The sequence below is a fragment of the Tachyglossus aculeatus genome, chromosome 2 (assembly GCF_015852505.1).
Source record: "Tachyglossus aculeatus isolate mTacAcu1 chromosome 2, mTacAcu1.pri, whole genome shotgun sequence".
NCBI classification, from domain to species: Eukaryota; Metazoa; Chordata; class Mammalia; order Monotremata; family Tachyglossidae; genus Tachyglossus; species Tachyglossus aculeatus.
In genome coordinates, this window is record NC_052067.1 from 86,986,376 (window position 1) to 86,998,394 (window position 12,019).

Consider the following 12,019-nt stretch of genomic DNA (forward strand, 5'->3'; position numbering starts at 1 on the left):
GGGTCAACGGCGGGACAGGTGAGAACAACGCACAGTGCACAGTGAGGAGATTAGTGGCAGAGGAGTGGAGGGTGCGGGCTGGGCTGTAGAAGGAGAGACACTGTACTGCACTGTATTAAGCATTGGAGGTAGATACAAGCTAATCGGGTTGGACACAGTCCCTGTCCCACATGGGACTCAATTTTAATTCCCATTTTACAAAAGGGGTAATTGAGGCACAGAGAAGTGAAGTGACTTACCCAAGGTCCCACAGCAGAGAAGTGGTAGAACGGAGATTACCCCAGATCTTCCCAACTCCCATTAGACCGCACAACCTTTCACTTGCTTCACTGGACACCTAAATTCAGCTCCATGGAGTTGAGAGAGATGGAAGTTTCAAGCTAGAACTTTGCAGCGACTTTGCCCCATGCAATTTTAGAGTAGTCCATCTGTTTAGCTATGTGGGAAAACAGTTCTGAGTTATTAAATGAAATAGGTGGAGAAAAGCGTGACTGAAAGCATCTGAGTAAAGGAGAGGGGTACATTAAATGGCCCTTTAAATTTCTTCCCATTCTAAAGCCCAAATTGAGCCCTAGATTCCCTCTTAAGCACAATGAGCTCCCCTCTAAGAGTGGTTCACATTGTACCATTCTCACCTGAGAAATAAGCATTGCAGTTTACTACCCTTTATGCTGGGGTTTGCTTTGGGGCAGGCGTCGTACTGAATCGCAGACTACTCTGCCTTCTCTTCCCCTTTTCAGATTTTGGTATCTCTTTCTCTTCTACCCTTCCAGGAAGGTGTGGGCAGTTAGCAAGCTGTCCCTGCTTCTACAATGCTGGCTCTTTGCGCTTTTCCTATTTTGCATGTTTTTGTGACTCTCGTTCTCTCCGTTTCACCTATGCTGATCTCTGCCTCTCTTCCCAACATTGTACTCTCCCAAGTGCTTAATACAGCGATCGGCACACAGTAAGTGCTCAATACCACTAGGTGATTGAAGAACTTTTTCTTCTTGGAAGTGTATTGAGCTCTTCAAAGAAAGGATGCCCTAGAAATATAATGTAAAATGACATTTATTTAGTTTATTCAGTCGTATTCATTGTGAGTTTACTTTGTGCAAAACATTGTACTAAGCAGTTGGGAGAGTACAGTACAACAGAAAACCAACAAATTCCCTGTCCACAATGAGCTTTGTTACAAGGCCCTTCTGGAAATCCCATCCCCTCCAGGAGGCCTACCCTGATTAATCTCTCCTCTCCCATCCCTACATCCACCCATTTTTGCTTTTCAATACTCCTGTGTTACATAAGCACTCAGGGACTCACATCCTTCCACTGGACTTAGATATCTTTACACTTGGTTTCTTTCACGTACCTGTAATTTACTATATTGTATGTTGTAAATTAATTTGTAGATCCCTGGAGGGCAGGAATCATATTTACTTGTACTAACTCTGTCGTACCTTTCCAAGGGCTTAGAACAATGCTCTGCAAACAGTAAATGCTCAGTAAATATTATTGATGGACACAGAGGTGTCCTGGAATGGTACCTTCTCTGTTACTCTGGAGGCTTCTTTCAGACACTTTTCAAAAGATGACCACACTGAGCCTATTATTCCCTGCAACTAGACTTGGGAACTGAGGTCATTTTCTACCAACACTTTCAGTAATTTGTATTGTGACTTTTTTTTCTTCTCCTGCCTTCTTAAGCCTGCTTTCCTTTTCTTTTCCCTTATCCCTGAGCCCTCCATCTCAAATCAGTTCTTTCCCTCTGAAGGTTCATGTTTTTGTGCTATTTCCGTTCTTACCACTGTCCTGAGGAACTGAGAAGAGTAGCATGCTGCTGCCTGCCTCAGAATTGTGAAGAGAGCTGCCTTTTGGGAGATCCACCTCACAGCCCATACTTGCTCAGAATCATTCTGTCTCAACATAGCTAAAGCTTCCAAGACCATAATCTCAGGGATCTATGTTGCAGTAGTAATAGCATTTATTGGTCTCCCGTTGGCTGCCGTACACTATAAAAAAACATTTGGGGAGTGTAAAATAGACATGTGGCAAATGGAGCTTAGATTCATATGGGAGAGGCATAAACGTATTTGCAAACAGTGTAAACAAAATAATTGAGTGGTTGAATGAAGGTTTATCTAAGAGCTGAAGGTGGGTATAAATACATACATTCTAAAGATGACGTGGTTTATATGATTTGTGGTGGTGGGAATTGAAAGGGGAAGGTATGTGGGAGGAGGTGAGCTTTCAGGAGGGCTTTGAACATGTCAGAGCTGTATCTGACTTGGGGAGGGTGGAATTTCCAAGCCAGGTGAACAGTGTACGCAAGGGGACAGATTCAGAAGAGTCCAAAGTGAGTTAGAAGTTTAGCTTTGTAGAAATGAAGCGAGATGATATGTAAGGCAAAAACTAATATAACAATGACAAGCACTAGTGAGGTAGAAGGCAGCCTGGTCTGACACAGTCCCTGTCCCCCATGGAGTGTAAGCTTGTTATGGGCAGGGAACATGTCTGCCAATTCCATTGTATTGTGCTCTCCCAAGTGCTTAGTTCAGTGATCTGAATAAATATGATTGATTCATTGATTGATGGGGCTCCCATTCTAATAGGAGAGAAAACAGGTATCTGTGAGGAGCTTTTGCTTGATGCAAATATTTAGTATTCATATTAATGTCTGTCTCCCCCTCTAGACTGTAAGCTCGTTGTGGTCAGGGAATATGTCTACCAACTTTGTTATATTGTACTTTCCCAAGTGCTTAGTACAGTGCTGTGCACACAGTGCTCAATAAATAGGATTGATGGCGAGAGACACAGGAATCCAGCGCAAGATTATGAGGAGCTGAGAGAAATGTGCTGAGTGATACTTCAGGGGGTTGATTCATGTGGTAGTTTGTAGAATGGATCGATGAGAGGAGAGGCTGGATGCAGAGAGACTACCAAGGAGGCTGGAATCAAACCTTAATATGTTTAGAACTGATACCAGAGTGGTAGCTGTTCATTCATTCATTCAATCATATTTATTGAGCGCTTACTGTGTGCAGAGCACTGTACTAAGCGCTTGGGAAGGACAAGTCAGCAACATAGAGAGACGGTCCCTACCCGACAACGGGCTCACAGCCTGGAAGGGGGGGACTTTAAGCTCCTCAGAAAGGCAGTAGGCTCCATTTTGAGTAAGGGGAGCCATTAGATTCCCACCTGCCTCTCCCTCCCAGGATCCTATTGGGACATCTTCCTCCTACCCAGAATGGTCTTTTCTTCCATCTTAAAGTTAGAACGTGAGCAATGCAACCTGGGTCAGATCCATGGCCCACACAGTTCAGGCCTCTGAGCTGAGCAGGGACACCAGAACAATGCGAGGAAGCAAGCAATGGGTCACCCCTCCTGAACACCCACTCCAACACCTTCCCAGACATCCATCTTTCCCTCTGCCCCAACCAATCCTAATTTTCCTGCTAGTAACCCAGCTGTTGGTGAGGGAAGGAAGGGGCACAACTGAGAATTATGTGGGAAGACCTGGCAGCATTTTTATCATTATCATTATTATTATTATTACCACATGTTAAGCACTTCCTATGTGTCAAGCACTGTTCCGAGTACTGGGGTAAATACAAGTTAATCAGGTCAGATAAGATCCCTGTCCCAAACGGGGCTCAGAGTCTGAGAATCAATCATATTTATTGAGCGCTTAGTGTGCAGAGCACTGTACTAAGCGCTTGGGAAGTACAAGTTGGCAACATGTAGAGACGGTCCCTACCCAGCAGTGGGCTCACAGTCTGGAAGGGGGAGACAGAGAACAAAACAAAACATATTAACAAAATAAAATAAATAAAATAGATATGTACAAGTAAAATAAATAGAGTAATAAATGCGTACAAACATATATACATATATACAGGTGCTGTGGGGAAGGGAAGGAGGTAAGGCTGGGGTGATGGAGAGGGAGAGGAAGGAGGGGGCTCAGTCTGGGAAAGCCTCCTGGAGGAGGTGAGCTCTCAGTAGGATCCCTGTTTTGCAGATGAGGAAATTGAAGCACAGAGAAGTTAAATGATTTGCCCAAAGGCATACAGCAGGCAATTGACAGTAGTGGGAATAGAGCCCAGGTCCTTTGACTCCCATGCTCATTCATTCATTCAGTCATATTTATTGAGCGCTTACTGTGTGCAGAGCACTGTACTAAGCGCTTTGGGAAGTACAAGTTGGCAACATATAGAGGCGGTCCTTACCCAACAGTGGGCTCACAGTCTAGTTGGGGGAGACAGACAACAAAACAAAACATGTGGACAGGTGTGCTCTTTCCACTAGACCACCCTGCTTCTCGATTTGCTTTTAACCTTGGATTGCACTTGAGAGCAAAGTGAACAGGGAACTGCAGTAAAGCAGCCTACTGTGTTCTTTTGACTGCAATCTCGTCCCGCAGTGTGCCTTAATGGCAAGAGCCCGGGCTTGGGAGTCAGAGGTCATGGGTTCTAATCCTGACTCCGCCACTTATCAGCTGTGTGACTTTGGGCAAGTTGCTTCACTTCCCTGTGCCTCAGTGACCTCATCTGTAAAATGGGGGTGAAGACTGTGAGCCCCAAGTGAGACAACCTGATCACCTTGTATCCCCCCAGCACTTAGAACAGTGCTTTGCACATAGTAAGCACTTAACAAATGCCATCGTTATTATTACAAAATAACATTAGCCTCAAATTCCTCATGGTGCAGGGTTCTACTGGCAGTGAGGGCATGAAAAGGTTTTCTAGGTGGTGGTTTGTGAGAGCAACTCTTCCAGTTACTTGGCATCCAGAGCCAAGCATAGATGACTCTCTTGGATGATTCCCTTTTCAGATAGTCTCCTTTTCCTGTGCTCATTTTGAACAAATTTTTGTTCCTGTGCACGTGTATGTCATGGTGTGAGTTTGGTCTCCTGATTGAAAACTTCTCCTAGTGTTAGTTAATTGGCCAAGACACTTTGTGTACTCAAGGCGAATCATTGGTGTCATGGATTTCTATACATGGTGATAACAAAGGCCTTATATCTTGAGATTACACGGCTATACACAAAGAGGGGCAGCGTTACTAATCTAGTGCTGAGCTGGATTAGTTTTGGCGAGTAAATATAGCCTTTTGCAATTGCATAGAAAGCTGTCCATGCCTAGGATAGAGAGTACCTCAGCAGGAGGCCTGTTAAATAATGGGCTCAAATTAAGACTGAATGAACTAAGGGCCTGACTCTTTGTGCCTCCCCCTCCCCTCTGACGTTCTCGGTGGGTGTTTAGAACTCCACCACATGCTTGATTTCAGCATATTTGATAGCATTAGTAGTGGCATTTGGACTTTCCTCCAAGTCTATTATTAGTCGGTGATTCTTTGGGATTTTATGGGTGTAACAAAAATCTCATTTAATCATAACAAATTTGTGAAAATATCCACTTTTCTGCCCTTCATGCCATCAACAATTTCAGGGTCTGTCCAGCCTTGAATTCCCTCTTTGGCACCGAAGGGTGCCCACAAAAGAGTAGGATGGTAGGTGCTTTTTTGACACAGATCCTAATACTTAGGGATAGACTAGTTAACATCCCACTGTGTGCTGTCCCCTTTCCTACACCAATAGTCATTCATTCATTCAATCAATCATATTTAAGCACTTATTGTGTGCAAAGCACTGAACTAAGTGCTCGGGAAAGTACAGTACAGCAAAAAAGAGTGATAATCCCTAACCAATATTCACCCGCATCTCATGAGGTCCTCATTGTCCAGCTCACCCACACCAACTGATGGGCTTACTTTTCACTAAATTGTAAAACAATTTTTGGAAAACAAAAGAGATGGAAGAAAGGGGCTAGTATTTGCCTCTACATTCAGTTGACTTGAATCTTGTATTTGTAACAATTTTCCTCATTCTGATTTTAAACAAAGCTCTATTTCAGGGGGAAAAATGCATTTTTGGAAAACTGTCTGAGTAGTGGGGAGACTTTCATTGATATATTTGCTATGTCATCAAATAGAAAGTTGGTCAAACCAGAAGCTTAGTCATGATAAATTTCTAGGATGGGGATATCAAAATCTCCAGTGCAGTATTTGGTAAAAATACCTTATTCTTACAAGTAGTGGATCCTTGTGTAATGATTCACAAGTACTTATGAAGAAGTGCTTAGTGGGGTCTGGGAGGAGGAGGAGGGGTCATCAGCTCTCAGATCCACTTTATAAGGCATCCATTCCTTGAGGCCAGTTCAATTCTTGCTCCCATTTTAAAGGTGAGAAAAATGGAATTGGAGGGCTTGAAGGTATTTTTTGCACCATACAGCTATTTAATAGTATCATCACACTGAGATCTCATTTTCCATTCTGTTTTTTAACTACTTAATCTCCCCCAGCAGTTGTGGGTGAGCCAAAGACTGGTGGTTGGTTCAGAAAAGCTTTAGAAAGTAGAGTTGCTGCTGTGAAATAGTCAAAAGGGCATTTGACTTGTATAGAAAAGAATAGCTTTTAGAAGGGCTTGTTGCTGCCCAGTAATAACTGGAGAGTTGGTCATTGGAGGTAATTGTTTTCTTCTTGTTTCCTCCCCACTACAGATACTTTCTGTGTCTTCAGCTTCGTCAGGATATTGCTTCTGGGCGCTTGCCGTGTTCTTTCGTGACTCACGCCCTCCTCGGCTCATACACTCTGCAGGCCGAGCTGGGGGACTATGACCCAGAGGAGCACAGCAGTGATTACATCAGTGAATTCCAGTTTGCCCCTGGCCAGACAAAGGAGATGGAAGAAAAAGTAGTGGAACTACACAAAACACACAGGTCTTCTACTGTCTTCTCTTTCACATTGAAGGAGTAGTCCTACTTTAGATCCAACCCCTCACTTGAGAAAGACTGTTGTTTATGACATTATGGCCGAGAATGTGTGATAATAATGCATTTCTTCTCCTGACTGACTGAGTTGCATGTGTCCTTTCACTCAACTTCTTCTTATATCTGTCTTGCAATGAACTGGACACAATACATTTTAGCATATCTCAAGTCCAGTACGATTTTAGCATGGTCTTTTGTGATGGTTGGAAATTTCCCATAGAAAATGTTTGCTATGTGAAAGATGTAGAACTGCAGTAGGTGATGTAATCTGGTTTTAATCCAAGGTTTTTGGTTTTTGTTTTTGTTTTTTTACAGGTTCAAAGTTTGCTACGATTTTTATCATTGTTTATCGATCTCTTATACTGGTCAAGCATTGTGCTAGGTGCTGGGATACATTCAAGATAAACAGTTAATGCAAAGTACCTGACCCAAAAGGGGTCCATTTAAGGGAGGATGCATAGATTCACAGAAAATTAGCATAAAATGCAAACAATAAATGCTGAATAATGAGCAAATTAATGATTAACAAACCCAAATTACCAACATTAAATGTAAAATGTTCCACTTTTTCTTACCTTTTTAGAAAATCCTGACTGGATTTCCCTTGAGATGTATCATGAATTACTTAAGAGCACTCAAACAGAAAATAGGTTTTTAAATAAGCTACGGCTATTTCCTATTTCTAATTGGTGTTAGTTTCAAAAATGCAGTCTGGGGGAATTTTACGATCAATTGTAAGATTATCCACCCTAATGGTGAAGACAGTTAGGAGATTTGACAGCTCATTTCTGCTAGTCTAATAAGACTCCTCTATATTTTGTCTTTACGTTATAAACCGAGTAGCCAGTACTGTGTCTCGTGAAGTCCTGCACGTTAAGGCAGAAGAAAACTGCTTTTTAAAAATGATTACATCTAAAAAATGATAAAGCTCAAAAACCAAGATTACAGGAAGTCAGAGTGGGGAGATTCAGCCTGTATTTCTCAAGTAACACTTTCCTGTGGAACACAAAGGAGGCTTTTTTGTTTTTAGCACATTTCTGAACATATGCCAGAAAACTGTTGTTGTTTTTTTCTGATACTTAGGGGTTTGACTCCTGCACAAGCTGATACTCAGTTCTTGGAAAACGCAAAGAGACTCTCCATGTATGGAGTAGATCTGCATCACGCCAAGGTACTGTGATAATCTTTTCAGAAATTCATTCCTTCAATTGTATCTATTGAGCACTTACTGTGTGTAGAGCACTGTACTAAGCACCTGAGAGTGCAATACAACAATAAACAGAAGAAATCATATTTAGTAAGATGGATTGTATAAATAGAGCTTCTTTGAGTTGAAGGATGAAGCTACTCACAATGAAATTTTTATCTTTATGTGTACATGTGACTAGCTGATAAGACTAATGCACATCTGACAATCCCTTCAACATCGTGTGGGTTGGAGTATCCAGAAATGATCTATTTCAATATATATCGATATAATTATTTTAACCTTGATAGAAATTGGACCAAATTATTTTGCCTGCCAATAATTAAACCTTTAGAGCTATGCAATTTCATTGCTCTGCACACAGTAAGCTTTCAATAAATACGATTGATTGTAGTTAATGCTAACCAGAAACTTGTGAGCAGTGTATTAGCACTAATAGTATTAAGTCCACTGCACTAGGGAATTATACACAGTCTCTGTCCCTTGTGGGGACTCAAAATCTAAGGGTTTAAACTTTGAGAAAGCATTGGAGAAAGACAAAATAGAAGTGATTTAGAACTACTAACAAGACCCTTATAAGAACTTATCAATGATTTCATCTACTTGCTGTCACATTACAAGATGTGGGAAGAATCTCCCTGTCCTCTTCCCCCAATCTGTAGTAAGTCTTCCAAAATCTCACTGCTGTCTCTTTCTCCCATCTGCCCCATTTAATATGGGATGACAAAGGCACTCTGAATTCCTAAGAAGGAATGACCAAGCAGGTACAGTGAGCACAGGCCTGCAAGTTAGGAGGCCAACCTGTGGGAGGAGCATGGGACTAGGAGTCAGAAGTGGGTTCCAGTCCCAGCTCTGCCACTTTACTGCTGTGTGAACCTGGGCAAGTCACGTAGCATCTCTGTGTGTCAGCTCCACCGTCTCCACAATGGGGATAAATCCTGTACTCCGTGAGCTCCATGTGGGTCCACATCCTGTATCTAGGACATGTAATCCATCACCCTGCCTCTGGGCAGATTGAACATCTAAACCATCCATGGCCAGAGCGACCCTCTAGGCTGAAAGCTTGTTTTGGGCAGGGGACTTGTCTACCTACTCTCTTGCAGCATTTAGTACAGTGCTCTGCACACAGTAAGCACTCAATACCTTTGATAGCTAACTGCCCCAGTGCTTAATACAGTGTTGGGCATGTAATAAATGCTTACCACAGTTATAATTGCAGCCTACTGTGTAACCTCAGGAAGCTGCCATTTCTTGTCCTTCATTTCATTATTGGTTAAATGGGGTAATAATACCCATCTCCCTTACTCCTTGGTGGAGCGGTGGCCGGGGGTGTGGGTGGGGTTGAAGAGGTAAAATGAGGTTAGTGATATGAAAATCATTTGTGAAAATACAAGTTTGAGGTATAATTTTCAGTGTACTTTCCCCTGAGAACACTCTGATATTCAACTGAAGATTAGAAAATTTTATGGTGGGCTCAGGGTCAAAACTGAGCCCAGGACCCCTGCTTCAGCAGATGCTGCTGTGGACAGGAAGTCAGAGAATCTGGGCACTGCTTGAAGTTTCATATCTAACTAATTAGGGTGCAGACAACAAGCCACTTCCACTGCATCTTTAAATTTTCAGTCCTTGACATCCCTACACCTTAGTGCAGTGTGTACTTTGAGGAAAAGAGTGGGATGATAATAATAATAATTGTAGTATTTGTTAAGCGCTTTCTATGTTCCAGGCACTGTACTAACCACTGGAAGGAATGCAGGCAAACCCAGTTGGACACATTCCCTGTCCCACATGGTGCTCACAGTCTTAATCCCCATTTTGCAGATGAGGTAACTGAGGCACAGGGAAGTTAAGTGACTTGCCCAAAGTCACACAGCAGGCAAGTGGAAGATCCGGAATTAAAACCCAGGTCCTCTGACTCCCGGCTTGTGCTCTTTCCATTAGGACAGGCTGCTTCAAGCACTTAGAGAATTTTTAGTTCCTGAGAAGGGAGCAGCAAACAGCTCCTTCCTAGAATTCCCTCCTACTAATGTTTTCATCAGTTCATATTGAGTTGCGCAATCTACCCAGAGCACTGAGAGGAGAAATAAGGTGACATACAGTCTGTCCTGGAGCCCTGACCATACCAGCCTGGCACTAATCTGCACCAAGTCAGATCAGATCACTGCATTCCCCTTCCACCATATTTAATGATGTTTCAGCCAGGAGGAGGCCGTGGGGAGTAAGGTGTGACGATATTTTCCGAAATCATAAGTAGTAAGATGGAGTACTACACTGGAAGGGAGTAACCCCAACCATGTATGGTAGCAGGCCCCACTTTTGGAGGGGTCCTTCTCTAGATTGTAACCTTGCTGTGGGCAGGAAACTGGTGTCCCAACTCTGTTATATTGTACTCTCCCAAGTGCTTAATGCAGAGCTCTGCAGACAGTGCTCAATAAGTACGATTGGGATCTTGGCTCACACCAGCCCTAGCTGGTGCTCTAATACCAGGGACTGCTTTCAGGCTGTGTGTCTCTAATTTATCAACTCCTCCAGGATAGAGTCAATATCTTTTTTTCCTTTGGTTGCTAGCCTGGTCTGGCTCTCCAGGGAAGTGGGCCCTCAGTAAATTTCCCTTGACTGTTATCTGCCGATAAACTATTTATGCCTTGTCTTTTATACTTGAGGGTTATAAATCTTTCAAGCGTTTAGTTATTCAAAATTACTTGCGATGACAAATCTCTGTAGAGAGAGAACACTGTTAGCGAGTTCAAGAAGAGTTTGCAGTCCTCTGAAATTTACCAATCAAATGACTCTTGTAATGATACCTAGATGTCAGCACTCCTTATTGCTGATGGCCTGTTTGGATGGATGCCAGGTTCTCTTATGCTCAAGGAAATCATGTCTCTAGGTTTGTGTTGCTGATGGGTTTTGACAAGAAAATATCCTGAGCGCTGACCACATCTTTAGGACAAAACGATTAATCTTTGGTAAACGTGGGTGTCCAGGTATCATGAGTGAAGGCCAGTGCACTTTTTCTGGCTTCACCACCCTTTGCTGAAGTAAAGTGGAATTCAACTATGCCAGCCAAGCCCTCATGCATGATTGTTCTCCCTTGAGATGTATTTTTACATGCCTGTCCTCTTTCAGTGATGCCTACAATACTCTCCAATATACTTGATGGATGCCAAGGTGAGTTGCTGTCTTTACTAAATAAGCCACTTTTTCTGCACCTTTCAAGAGCTGATGGAACTGGTTGTTCTTTAAAAAAATAGCTTCTTGTGTGAAATAAATGAAGCACGTTGATTGAGCCACGTTATGTTGCTTTTGTGTTTGGCAGGATTCAGAAGCTGTGGACATTAAGCTGGGCGTATGTGCTAATGGATTACTTATTTATAAAGATAGACTCAGAATCAATCGTTTTGCCTGGCCTAAAATCTTAAAAATCTCTTATAAACGCAGTAACTTCTACATTAAAGTCAGACCAGCAGAGGTAAGTTTTATTATTGATTCTGTTTTCATGAAAGCTTTCATTCATTCATTCAGTCGCATTTATTGAGCGCTTACTGTGTGCAGAGCATTGTACTAAGCGCTTGGGAAGTACAAGTTGGCAACATATAGAGACGGTCCCTACCCAACAGTGGGCTCACAGTCTAGAAGGGGGAGACAGAGAACAAAACCAAACATACTAACAAAATAAAATAAATAGAATAAATCTGTACAAGTAAAATAGAGTAATAAATACGTACAAACATATATATATGTATACAGGTGCTGTGGGGAAGGGAAGGAGGTAAGGTGGGGTTGATGAGGAGGGGGAGAGGAAGGAGGGGGCTCAGTCTGGGAAGGCCTCCTGGAGGAGGTGAGCTCTCAGTAGGGCCTTGAACAGAGGAAGAGAGCTAGCTTGGTGGATGTGGGGAGGGAGGGCATTCCAGGCCAGGGGGATGACGTGGGCTGGGGGTCGACGGTGGGACAGGTGAGAACAAGGCATGGTGAAGAGATTAGCTGCAGAGCAGCGGAGGGTGCGGGC

General features: G+C 42.8%; 1 protein-coding gene across 30 annotated transcripts in view; it reads left to right on the top strand.

The window, feature by feature from the left end:
* Positions 1-12,019, top strand: part of EPB41L2 (erythrocyte membrane protein band 4.1 like 2) — a 242,657-nt gene that overhangs the window by 180,655 nt on the left and 49,983 nt on the right. For all 30 annotated transcript variants that reach the window (XR_005456148.1, XR_005456149.1, XM_038766030.1 and 27 more), the window contains 3 exons: positions 6,537-6,755; positions 7,890-7,977; positions 11,330-11,482. Coding sequence is in view for 28 of the 30 variants with exons in the window: in XM_038766030.1 (XP_038621958.1) it covers positions 6,537-6,755; positions 7,890-7,977; positions 11,330-11,482 (460 nt within the window). In the remaining 2 variants the exon portion in view is untranslated. The remainder of the gene's footprint in view (positions 1-6,536; positions 6,756-7,889; positions 7,978-11,329; positions 11,483-12,019) is intronic.